The sequence below is a fragment of the Aethalodelphis obliquidens genome, unplaced genomic scaffold (genome assembly GCF_003676395.1).
Source record: "Aethalodelphis obliquidens isolate GAN/ISIS:26980383/991018 unplaced genomic scaffold, ASM367639v1 scaffold14, whole genome shotgun sequence".
Taxonomy (NCBI): domain Eukaryota; kingdom Metazoa; phylum Chordata; class Mammalia; order Artiodactyla; family Delphinidae; genus Aethalodelphis; species Aethalodelphis obliquidens.
This window is the reverse complement of record NW_020837958.1, coordinates 1,001,287-1,014,594: the sequence shown is the minus strand read 5'-3', so window position 1 is coordinate 1,014,594 and position 13,308 is coordinate 1,001,287. Positions and strand designations below refer to the sequence as shown.

General features: G+C 39.7%; 1 protein-coding gene across 1 annotated transcript; it reads right to left on the bottom strand.

Moving 5' to 3' along the window:
- Positions 1-3,326: 3,326 nt before the first annotated feature.
- On the bottom strand, positions 3,327-12,601 carry LOC113625191 (glycine N-phenylacetyltransferase). Its single transcript, XM_027115683.1, has 5 exons — positions 12,524-12,601; positions 8,593-8,700; positions 7,042-7,168; positions 6,015-6,186; positions 3,327-3,770 (listed from the first exon to the last, which is right to left on the bottom strand). Exons 1-5 carry the CDS (start codon positions 12,599-12,601, stop codon positions 3,368-3,370), a joined length of 888 nt encoding a protein of 295 aa, XP_026971484.1. The 3' UTR covers positions 3,327-3,367.
- Between the last annotated feature and the right edge of the window lie 707 nt (positions 12,602-13,308).

The following is a 13,308-nucleotide window of genomic DNA, read 5'->3' as shown; positions in this document are numbered from 1 at the left end:
TTCTTTCCTTAGGGCCCTAGGTCCAGTCATACTCATGGGGCCAGTGGAGTTCATGAATGTCTGATAATTTAGCTAATTCTGGTTCTAATATTCAAAATTCTGAATAAAATAAGGCTAGATCCCCAGTGACATGTGAGATTGTATCAATTTATCTAACAGATGTATAATTGCAGTCCCAGAAGGAGAAAAAAGAGAGGAACTAAACATTTTTTAATGGCCCCCAAATTGCAAATTTGGTTTAAAATATCTACCTACACAACCAAGGATCTCAATAAACCCTAAGCATGATAAACACAGAGTAAAACAAGCCTAGAAACATAATAATTAAATTTCTGAAAGGCAAAGGTAAAAGGAAAGTCATAAAAGCGGTCAGAGTCAGTAACATGGCATAATAGGAAACCCCACACTCCCCAAAGCCTAGGCACACCAATTTTAAAATAAGACACAGCTCAACTCCCCTTGTGAGAAATCCAGAGACCACTTGAAAGGCTCCTGCACACCAGGTGGGCATGAAACCAGCAGTACTGAAGCCACTAGGGAAATATGTGGTACCTTCTTACCGTAATCCCCCAAGGCCTGCAGCACAGCACTTCACGCTGGGAGGAAGACCCCAACTCCCAGCTTGTCCCAGGGAAGATGAGAGGACTGGACCGGACATGCAATGGTCTGACTTTTCAGGAGCAGCCTGAGGGACTTATTTTTCCATCTTGCCTGAGTCTGAGTATTGAGTGGAAAGAGCCCCATGTTGGGAACCACTGAGAACAAAGGTGATGGTTTGAACTAGTGCACGCTCATTGGTAACAGCCCCTCCCCCCCAGCTTAATGCAGAGTGAGCAAAGGCAAAACCCCCAAATTCCAGCTTTTCCCAAAAGCAAAAACTAAAAATTGTTCGCAAGGATGTAGAGAAATTCAGCCACTTGTGCACTGTTGGTAGCAACGTAAAATGGTGCAGACGCTGCGAAAAACAGTATAACAGTTCCTCCAAAAGTTAAAACTAGAACTACCATGTGATCCGGCAATTCCACTTGTGGGTATATTGACAAAGGAGTTGAACTCAGGGTCTTGAATAGTTATCTGCACACCCATGTTCATGGAAACATTATTTACAGTAGCCAAGATGTGGAAGCCACCTAAGTGTCCACGGACAGACCAATGGATAAAGAAAATGTGGTACGTACATAGAATGGAATATTATTCAGCCTTAAAAAAGACGGAACTGCTGCAATATACGACAACATGAATGAAGCTTGAGGACTTTATGCTAAGTGAAATAAGCTAGTTACAGAAGGACAAATAGCGCATGATTCCACTTATGTGAGGTATCTAAAGTAATGATACGCATACAAGCAAAAAGTGGAGTGGTAGCTACCAGGAGCTGGGGAGAGGGAAAGATGATGAGCTGCTTATCAATGAGTATAAAGTATCCATTTAAGATGAAAAAGTTCTAGAGGTCTGCTGTGCTCATAGAGAACAATACTGTGCTGTACACAGTTAAGATCTCATATTTTTCAACCACAATAAAATACATAAAATTAAAAAGTGGGGGGACAAAGCAGGCAGAGACATAAAAGACACACGTCCTTCAGGGAGTAATAAGAATTGCAGTTGACTTCTCGTCACTACAAAGTTCGAGTGCACTGGAACGGTATCGCAGAAAGTGCTTCAGGAAAAACAGTGATAAAATTCTGCATCCCAGTGAAAATACCCTTCAAAATTTAAATAAAATAAAGCCCTTTTCAGGTAAAAAATAAGCAGCTAATGTAATTTATTACTAGAATCTGTGCTGTTTTACGTTGTCAGTATTCAGAAAATTCCAGTGATGCGATGATGATTGCAGATGTCATACAGAAGTGCTGTCTTAGACCAACAGAATTTCAGGTCATCTCCCGAAATAAGGAAGTGCTTCTTCCTTGATGTATCAGCTTGGAGAATTCTTATTTTTTTTCTACCACTGGTACATCCTCAGTGTCTTTCTTCTCTGATAATCATACCTATGGTTACACTAATTCATTAGAGATGTGAGAATTTTGTTGTTTCATGGCTTTATTGAGATGTGAGAATTTTTTAAAATTCCTGTGTCTTGGAGGAAAAAAATATATATACATAAATATATAGATGCATACCACTAGAGACTAGTACCTAATGCACTATTCTATTCTCAAATTTCTTTTTGAGGAAGACAAAAAATTCATTATCTTAAAAATATATTTGATGACAATGCAACATTTTTTCAGTTTCCTTTCTGAACTCTTCGAAGGGTGGATTGTACTACAAGAGAAAGCTGAGAGTAAAGTCATCTTCCTGAACATTTTCGAAGCTTTAATTTTCTGAAACCACACAGCACACTAGTGCATAACATACAATGTTAGTTGGAGGGTTTTCAGTATGTAAAGTCCTTTATTAAATTGTATAAAATGTCCTACAGCTTGGTATGAGAATAATGGCTGATATTAATTGTAAAACTCCTCTTTACACACGAAAGAACGTTACATTTGAAGTATCCCTTTCTACCTAGAGTAGTCTTGTCTTGATACAAGTAATTCATATTCATCCTGCAACTTGAAACAGGTTGATAACATGCCAATTTTTTTATCTTGTCAATTTAGAAAAAAAGAGTCATATTCAATATTTACAGATTTAACCTAGTTCACAGAATGTACAAATGTTATGTGTGATAAAATCCCACAAATTCGATCCAATTTTATAGATTTTTCCTGATTTACCTCAAATTCAAAGTATCTCTGCCACATACGTTTTAACAGTTATTGTTAAATAACAATTTTCTTTTTGCATGTGTGTTGTTTCTGGAAAACAAGATGTTAAATTGTCCTGCTATCGTGATATGACAAGCTATAGTACTTAAGTTGTCTTACTCTGCATTCCACGTACACGTTCTAAGTAGAGATAGATATGATGGTGCTGGAAAGAAGAATAATGGCACCAGTAGAGCAGTGGGTTGCATTTATTCCTTATTGATTCCTTATTACTAGCCATATGTATTAGAAGAAAATTGTGAACCAGTAAAATAAACCAGACAGAAACAGAAATCCTGCATGATATCACTTATACGTGGGATCTTCAAAAACAAAAAGTTGAACTCACAGAATAGAATGGTGGTTGCCACGGTTGGAATGTGGAGGAAGTAGGAAGGTCTGCTGGACTCAAAGGGAAATTCATGAGTGATTTGGGAGAAGGGACTCTGGTGGTTCTGTTGACCACTCACGCTGCTTCCCCAGAGCCCAAACAACACACACTGCTTTACTGCTGATTACAGTTTATTCTTTCTTTCTGTCCCCCCCACCCCCCCCGCCAGCATCTCTTGCCATGTGACCAGCCCACCCAGCACTGTCTTGGGCTCGTGGCTGCTTCACAGAGGCACACAGTTCCACTGGTTCCAATCACAGGGCATGGGGACGTGTTGCAGATTGTGACTAATTTTCTGTACGATTTTGTTGGCTCTGTCTGTATGGTTATATACGGGGAAGCCGAGTTTGTCCAGAGCATGGCTGTGGACAAACAACATATGGGAGACGAGACCCTGGCCCCGGTACTCAGGCAGGGTGGCCCCCATCCGCACCTCTCCTGTCTGGTCCATCAGGGACCAGGACACAGGGGTCCCCTCAGGCCCCAGCAGGCAGAAGGTGGGGAAGGTCCGGATACAGCGCTCGATGAACCGCTGGCTCCTCTCATTGCCACCGAAATGCCAGAATTTATTCACCATGGCAGCGTGGATAGGATCCAGGGATGAGAGTTTAAACATCTCTTGGTTACTATGGAGAAGAAGGAAAAAGAACAGTCCATAAATAACACATACTGTGGAGTATCATATTTGTTTGCCCCCAAGTTGTCTTCAGACAATGCAAATGAGAGCACAGGTAAAGGTACAGATTCTGCAACCAGACTGCCGGGATTCATAACCTGGCTGGTTGTGTGATCTCGAGCAGGCAATGTAATGTCTCTCTGCCTCCATTTCTTCTTTATGAAGCAGGGATATTAATAGTACCTTCCAAAAATACTGATATAAGAGCAATTATATCATGAGTACCTAGGACTTGTGCCCATAAACAATAAGTACCTAAAAATTAAGTATCGGTCCTTTCAGCAATGCAGTGACTCTCCCCTTAATATGAGGGAATTGATATCACCCCCATTTTACAGATAAGAAAAATTGGTAAACAGAAAATAGGCAAGTGCCCCAAAGCACGTGCTAGCAAGCTGTATATACAGCCAGAGCTTAGAATCAGGGAATCTTAGAATGTTGGCATCAGAGGGTCCTTGGCCACTGTGGGAACTGAATGAAGTCCAGAGAGGGGGAGTGATGTGGCATGCAGGCGGCCCCCGAAGTACAGAACACTGAATCTGAAGGCATCTGCAGGCTGTAAAGAGGCTTCGGTGGGGGGGTGGTCCTAGAAAGAGCCCACCATGTGGAACTAGGAGATCTAGACTGAAGCCCATTATGCCCTTAACCATCCATGGGACCTGAACAAGCTGTTTCATTATCTGAGCCTATTTTCTGTCAGGAAACTAGGGATAATATCTCCTACCTTGTCTATCTCATGGGGTGGACGGGAGAATCAAATGAGATTATAGATGTGCAGGTGCTTTTCAGGTATCACGTGTGATACAATGTGAATAAAGCTTTTCCAGGTACATTAACACACAGAGGGTCATAGGATCGGGCATCTCCAGCTCAAATCTCCACCACCAGTGTTCCGTTCTATTCAGTGTTAGACTGGACATCAATGGGGGAAAATATATAATTTGTTTAACTTCTCTTTACTGGAAAACTTTTTTTTTTAATAAATTAATTTATTTTTGCTGTGTTGGGTCTTCGTTTCTGTGCGAGGGCTTTCTCTAGTTGTGGCAAGTGGGGACCACTCTTCATCACGGTGCGCGGGCCTCTCACTATCGCGGCCTCTCTTGTTGCGGAGCACAGGCTCCAGACGCACAGGCTCAGTAGTTGTGGCTCACGGGCCTAGTTGCTCCGCGGCATATGGGATCCTCCCAGACCAGGGCTCGATCCCGTGTCCCCTGCATTGGCAGGCAGACACTCAACCGTTGCGCCACCAGGGAAGCCCTACTGGAAAACTTTTGCTCTGTGAAGTGAACTCATTAAATGCGTATTTTTCAAGCATCTGCTGTGTGTTCAGTCTGGTATTGAGGATCTATCAGTGAACAACATAAAGAAGGTCGCTGCACTTGTGGAGTTTGAAACGTTGTAGGGGAGAGGGTCAAAGAACAAACAGGTCAGTACACACACAAACAGGCTGATTTCAGATAATGATAAATGCAATAAAGAATAAAAATTGGGTTTTGCAGTTGAAGACTTATGGGAGGCGGTGGTTTTAGACAGGGTTCTCTGAGAAGACCTCTCTGAGGAAATGACGTTTGAGAGTATGAATGACAGAAAGAGGCAAATATATGAAGATCACAGGGAAGGACACTGTAGGCAGACAAAGTGCAAATGCATGTGTGAATGTATGAGATCGAGCTGCAGAAAGATGGCCAGAGCTGCTGGTGGGAGTTAGCTAGAGGGACAGAATGAAGTCCAAAAGGTGATGGGTTCCAGGTCTTACGGGACCTTGAAAGTCCATAAAGGAGTTTGGTTTTACTAAAAGTATGCTGAGGGCTTCCCTGGTGGTGCAGTGGTTGAGAGTCCGCCTGCCAATGCAGGGGACACAGGTTCGTGCCCTGGTCCGGGAAGATCCCACATGCCGCGGAGCGGCTGGGCCCGTGAGCCATGGCCACTGAGCCTGAGTGTCCGGAGCCTGTGCTCCATAATGGGAGAGGCCACAGCAGTGAGAAGCCCGCGTACCACAAAAAAAAAAAAAGTATGCTGAGAAACCTCAATGGCTTCTTGGCAGGTGAATGGACATAATCCACATTCCCTACGAAAAGCGATCACCCTGGAAATGGATTCTAGGGAGACAAGAGGGGATATAAGGGGAGAAGTTGGGAGGCTACTCCAATAGTGAAAGATGTGAATAGTGCAGAGCGTCTTTTTTCAAACTCACATGGCTTTGGGTCTGCCATATCCAGCAGGTAAGTTCTTTGTCTCCGGCAGGGAAGGAAGAAGTTTCCTCGCTGTCTCAGACATCACATAGAGAATGCATTGTGTTTGCTTGACCTGAACGAATTTAGTGGTTGCAAGATTCCGTATCACCTCATCCAGACTGGACTGTGAACCTAGAGAGGGATAAAGTTAGGAGAGAAGCAATTGTCCATTTAGATGCTTCACGAAGCTTCCCGACAGGAGCTATGCAGGACTTAAAGTCAGACGATGTTGCCTCTGCTGTTGCAAGTGACCATGTGACCATGGCCATGTAGCTACCTAAGCATGTTTTCTCTTCTGCAATACAGAGATAATACTAGAAATCCTGACTATAGTTCTGTGAAATCAAGGAGAATTTGTATTTAGAAAACAGTAGGCAACCTTGCATGTTCACATACTACATGCCCAGGTATTGGTCTGATACCACATTTAATCCTTACGTTAACCTTATGTTTTAGGTACTTTAATTATCTTCATTTTTTATATGTGAGGGAACTGAATAATAGTTAAGTTACATCACTTGCACAAGATCACAAAGCAAGTCACAGGCAGAGCAAGGATATCACCCAAGGGAGTCTGACTCCAACAATGACAGGTGTTCTCGTGACTGGGGTAGTGCTCTGTGGCACAAGGACTTATCATTCTAATTCTAGGAATGGAAGGCCAGAGGGGGAGCTCTGCTCTCACATCCAATCACCCTAAGGGATCCTGAATATGACTGAAAAATATATCATGAATCCTCCGGTAACGAGAACTTGCATCACTCACACGTTCTTAAAGGAACCTTAGAGTTTGTAATGCTTGAATTCAACTCCACTGAAGAGGTGGTGGCAGCTGATACAGAGAATGAACATCAAGCTGAGTGTCTGGAGTTTGGTAAAAGGAAATAAAGGTTGTAGGGGGATGTACTCAGGATAAAAAGTGACCCTACGGGGACATAGATATGAGCAGTCCTAGCAGCTAGCACATATCCCAGATCCCTTACATACTTTGGATCTGCAAATGTTGTTTCCAGTTGATGACGTCTGATGTGCTAAGGGATTCTTGACAGTTCTTGAGGTCCTTAGAATAGATTTGGTAGCTGTTGGTGTAGTGATCAAAGTCATCTGCCATATCCTGTTTGGTTGGGTAATATAAATAAATGAAATTGACTCGACCCAGTGATTGGAATACTTGTGCTTGGTATTTATTATACAGTGATGTTTTACAAACCTAAATATTGATATTCTTCTTGATGTACTATCATCATTCCTGAATCATTTACATCATAAGACTAAGTAAAGGATTTAATGAATTATTCCACTTATGAGTAAGAAAAACTTGATGAACTAGGTATTTATATGTTACATTACAATTTCAAATCAGCCAAACACGTACCAGTTTACAAAGCATTCTTCAGTAATTCTGTAATCCTCAGGAGAAGGAAGGAATTTTTGTCAAAGACAAGTTTCCATTGCAAGAGTAAATGTTACTCTGTTTCAAAGAGTCTCAGAACAAATGGATTATGAAAACAATATTGAAATTGACACAGGTAACTTTGTATTAGAATTCTCACATGTGATAAAGCTATACAGAGTGAAGAGACGTGATGTCTTTAAAATGTAACCCACAATGCACTATCGTTTACAAAATAATTCATATTCCCAACAAAACGGAAATGCGAAATTTGCTCAATAAGATCTGCTCAAAATTAACAAATAAAGGGTGAGATTTATTTTGAAGGCAAAGGAAGGAGAAAACAACTACCCAACAAGGGTAGAATAGCTGGAAGGTGTTGCACAGAAATGCCCTCAGCATTAATACCACCAACAATCTCTGTTTTAAAGTTGCATAAAAAAGCGAATATTATTCCATTTTTAGATTTCAATAATTAAATTATCTTTATTTTTGTATTCTGTTTAATTTGCTTTTTTAAAGTCACTATACATTTAAATTTTACTTGTAAATAATTTATATCAAAATACTATGAGATGAATTTTTATTTTATATTTGCAATATGCTTCCAACATATTTATATTTGAAACAGATTAACCACTTAGTTTGAGTGATTTTTAAAAGTCTGGTACTGAAAATATATTCCCAGATACAAGCATTGTAATTTGTTCTTTATATTTCCTTAACGTTATTCATGTTTCACTTCACATATTTTTGGGTGTTATTTTCTCTACTTAGAATGCAATCTCTGCTCTTGTCAACCTGTCAAAAACCTATTATTCTTCAAAATTCAGTTCTGGTGAAATGTCTGTTATGAAGGCTCTCTGATCCTCTCCCTGCATCCCCTGACATCTACAGTTTTAATCATCTCTTGGTCAGTGCCACTTCTGTATCTCGTATGTTTTTGTACATTTTCAAAGCATGTTGTAATTTATCTGCTTGTCTGTGTTTCCCTCCAGGCTGTGAAGTTCTTGAAGACAGGGACTTGTTCACTATCACTGCAATTCATTTTGGTATCCCCAGGGTCTACCACATTGCAAGGTACATGGTAGGTTCATAGTGAATACAAACATAGATGCAAATTCATTCCACATCTAGCACCTTACCTGCTCCTGAGGGCGGATAACCACTGTATTAAAATCAGGCCACCTGTCCACCAGGGCCTTTAGCTTGAATGGGTTTCCCTGATTCATGTGGAAGACGGTCCCATAAACCTGCAGTATCCGGACAAAGTGAGAGGGTCAGCTTATTAGGAAGGGTTGGCAAAGTGCCTTGCGTTTGATCAGTTCAGTTTGTTTCTATGAAATGAGGGTAAGTACCTAATAGGGCATTCAGTTCAATCTTCAGGTTCTACTAGGTTCTAGATTTTGGGGTCAAACAATGAGAATATTATATGAATATTTTTTAAAATCCAGATAAATAAAATGAATAAATTAAAAATCATCTACTACCACATTGCAGAATTTAGTGTTCTCTTTCCATTTTATTCCGTTTATTTACACATTGTTTTTAAACATGAAATTACCTAATACATATTAATTTAACATCTATTCCCCCCCATACGTACACATACACACTATACTATGAGCATATTTCCATGTCAGTAAACACAAATCTACATAGTCTTTTTTTTTTTTTTTTTTTTTTTTTTTTTTGTACACGGACCTCTCACTGCCATGGCCTCTCCCGTTGCAGAGCACAGGCTCCAGACGCGCAGGCTCAGCGGCCATGGCTCACGGGCCCAGCCGCTCCGCGGCATGTGGGATCTTCCTGGACCGGGGCACGAACCCACGTGCCCTGCATCGGCAGGCGGACTCCCAACCACTGCGCCACCAGGGAAGCCCCAAAGGACTTTTGAGTTAGACTTTTGAGTTCATGTCGAGCACTTTGTGTAGTTCCTGACATTTGGTAAGTGTTCTAGAAGTGTTGGCTATAAATTTTATCATATTTTATTTAATCCTCCCAACAGCTCTGCAAGGTAATCATAACCCTCTTTAAGGTTGAGGAATGTCTACCGAGAGTTATTTACTTTCCAGTTTTACTCATTTTACATGCAAGAGCACTGAGACTTAGAGATGTTTACTTTTTGCAGTGTTACCCAGAAAACAATGAATTTGTGGGGTCAGAGCAGTCTGACTCCTGACCTTGTTCCTCTCGACAGTTCCCTACCCTACCTCAGTCAGAAGGATCAGTGTCTCTGGGCTACACTCAGCACTCATGGCTGAGTCTACACATGATCCCTATACAAGGTGTCAGAGCACCAGAAAAAGGTAAAACAAGGTGTAATATGATGCTATTCCTTCCAGGTTTCCCACCAGCAGGATCAGTGTAATTAACTATACTGAATTATACATCATATTCATGCTGCCCTGAGAAGTCCAGAGCTGTGATTCAGCAACAAAAGAAAATGAGATTTATTTTAGAGACAAGCCTTGTAAATTAACAGTTTATACCTAAGGTTTTTTGTTGTTGTTGTCTCTTGGGTTTTTTTGGAGGGGGGAGGTTGCTTATAAAGGTATTGATTTTTAATTTTTAATTCCAATTGTTCATTGCTAGCACATAGAAAAACAATTTTTGTATTATGTATATTCACCTTAAGCCTTTGCTAAACTCAGTTATATATCTAGGAGCTTTTTAGGGTTGCTTTTTGGTAGGTTCCTTAGGATTTTTTACATTACACAATCATACCATCTGTGAATAAACACTAATTTATTTCTTTCCAATACATATGTCTTTTATTTCTTTTTCCTGCCTTATTGTACTGGCTAGGATATCCAGTACCATGTTGCATAGAAGTGTGAGAATGAATATCCTTGCCTTGTTACCGATCTTAGGAGAACAGTCACTCTTTCACTATTTAGTATGATGATAGATGTAGATTTTTCCAGTATGCTTTTTATCAGGTTGAAGAAATTCCTTCTATTCCTAGTTTGCTGAGAGTTTTATTTCTATGAGGAATATTACATTTTGTCAAATATTTTTTTCTGCATCTATTGAGAGAAGATCATATGGCTTTTCTTTTTCAGTCTGTTGATATGGTGAATTACATTGATTGATTTTTGAATGTTGAACCTGCCTTGCATTTCCAAGATAAACTCCCCTTGGTTATGATGTATCATCCTTTCGATATATTGATGGATTTGACTTGATAGTATTTTGTTGAGGGTAATCTCTGTTCACAAGGGATATTGTTCTGTAGTTTTCTTTTCTTGTAATACCCACTTCTGATTTTGGTATCAGGGTAATTCTGGGCTCATAAAATGATTTGAGAAGTGTTTTCTCCTCTGCTCTATTCTGCAAGAGTTTGTGTAGAAGGGGTATTATTTTTTCCTTACATGTGTAGTAGAAATTGCCACTGACACCATCTGGACATGGAGTTTTCTTTGTTGGAATGTTTTAAATTACAAAATCAATTTCTCCAATAGATATAGGACAATATAGTTTGCATTTTTCTTCTTCAGTGACCTTTGGTAATTTGTGCTTTTCACAGAACATACATTGTGAAATTTATGAGCTCAGCATTGAAAACAGTGTATCCTAATATCTTTATAATGTCTATTGTGTTTGTAGTAATGCTCCCTGTTCTATTCCTGATATTTATAATTTGTGTCTTCTATTTCTTGGTCAGTTTGGTTAGAACTTTACCAACATTATTGATTTTTTTCACTGAACCAGAGTCTAGATTTATTGATTTTCTTAATTGTTTTTCTCTTCTCAAATTTACTGATTTCAGCTCTTATCTTTCATAATTTTCTTAATTGTGTTTTCTTTGAGGTTAATTTACTTTTTTTTCTAGTTTTAAAGGTAGAAACTTAAAGCATTGATTTGAGACCATTATTCTTTTTTATTATAAGCGCTTAATGCTATCTATTTCCCAGTTATCACTGCTTTAGTTGCATCCCAAAACTTTTCAAAAGTTGTATTTTTATTTTTGTTCAACTAAAATATTTTCTAATTTCACTTGTGATTTTTAAGCATGATTTATTTAGAAGTATATAATTTCTAGAAATTCAGGTATTTCCCAGACACCTTTCAGGTTTTTTTAATTTTGAGTTTAATTCTATATTGTTCAAGGACATGCTTGGTATGATTTCAATTCTTCTAAACTTTTTAAAATTATGGTCTACTTTGGTAAATGTTCCATGTGCACTTGAAAATAATATGTACTCTGCTGTGGTTGTGGAAAGTATTCTATAAATGCCAGTTACTTCAGGCTGGTTCATTGTATTTCATATGTAATAAGTTCGCATATATTTATAGGTTTTCTGTCTATTCTACAAATTGCTGAGAGAGGAATGTTGAAGTCTTTATACCTGTGTGTTTCCCTATTTCTTCTTTCAGTTCTATCAGTTTTTGTCTCAGGTACTTTGAGCCTTTGTTGTTGGGTGTATACATTTCAGCCTTTCTTATGTCTCCTTGATGAATTAATGCCTTTATCATAATGCAGTGGCACTCTTTAACAATAGCCTAGTCCCTTTGCAACATATATTATTGCAAGAAAAAACACTTCTCTGTGGTATAAGATCACTTCTTATACACAATTTCTGTCTCACCCCAGGTTAAACATAATAATCCTTTGGGGTTTGACAAAACAGAAATTGACCAGTTATTAATTACAAAGAAGAATCACAATGGTTAACTTTTCATCAGGCACTTGATTGTTTGGGAAGAATAAATTACACATTAACTTTGCCAGTTCTGGACAAACTTCCAGTGTTATATAACATAAGAGTTGAAAGGGCACAAGGGAAAGTTTTTGGGTCATCACACAGCAAAGAACATAGTGGATTCAAATCATAGCATTGCCACTCACTATTGCTGTGATCTTGGTCAAGTCATATAACTGAGCCTCCATTTCCTCTTTGGTTCTACAGACATGATGTACCTGCCTTGCAGAGAGATGATGTGAACTAAATGAGATGCAAGATGAGTGAGTGTCTGGCACAGAGTAGGTGCTCAGTGAATGCTTGTTCTCTTTCCCACCTTTTTCTGAGGCTGTTGCTAGTCCTTTTTTCCCTAAGAATGTTCCACTCTCACCTTTAAGGACTCAGGGAGGCTCTTCCTCAAGGATTTCTCTAGCATCTGCAGCAGTTGCGGGCCTTGTAAGTGGAACATCTTGGCAGGTACCTTAATCTAAAGAGAGGATCGAAAACCAAGGGATGAGAAGTGCTGCAAGACATACAAAGACACCTAAGCCCTGTTATCCTGGAAAACAGCAATTGCTAAAGAAACTTCTCCATCCCATTTGTGTTTTTGAAATGTCTTCCTGCAAAGCACTGTCCTTTCTTCCGTTTGGCGTAGTAAGACTCACCATGTCCCCCTGTTACCTATGACAAGGCCAGCTACTAAGCCTTCAAATTCCCAATCTTCAACAAATGAACAGCTCATACAACTCAACATCAACCCCACCCCCAAACAACCCAATTAAAAAATGGGCAGAAGAACTGGGTTCTTTGCAACCCTGTTTACTCTTCCTTCATAAATGGTTAGCTTGACCGTTCATCCCCACTGAACCATCAGAACAAAGTGTTCTGATGTCTTAACAAAAGTTATGGGCTTGAGCGCACATTAATCAACCTTCTCTCCTCCACACAGGGCTCTGCACTGTGACCTACGCTCAGCCAGAGCCACCACTGGCATTCAGAATGATCCCCCATGAACCTTGCTTACTCCTTTCCATAAAAGAATAACCATTTCCTGCCTGACCTTTCAGGTGTTTGCAGATGTTATGGTCTAAGAGTTCTCCTGTTGAAATAATACCCTCTTTCTGTTACAGCACTCCTTTTCCCCACTCTTGAAATAATCCTTTCAAATAAAGGCTC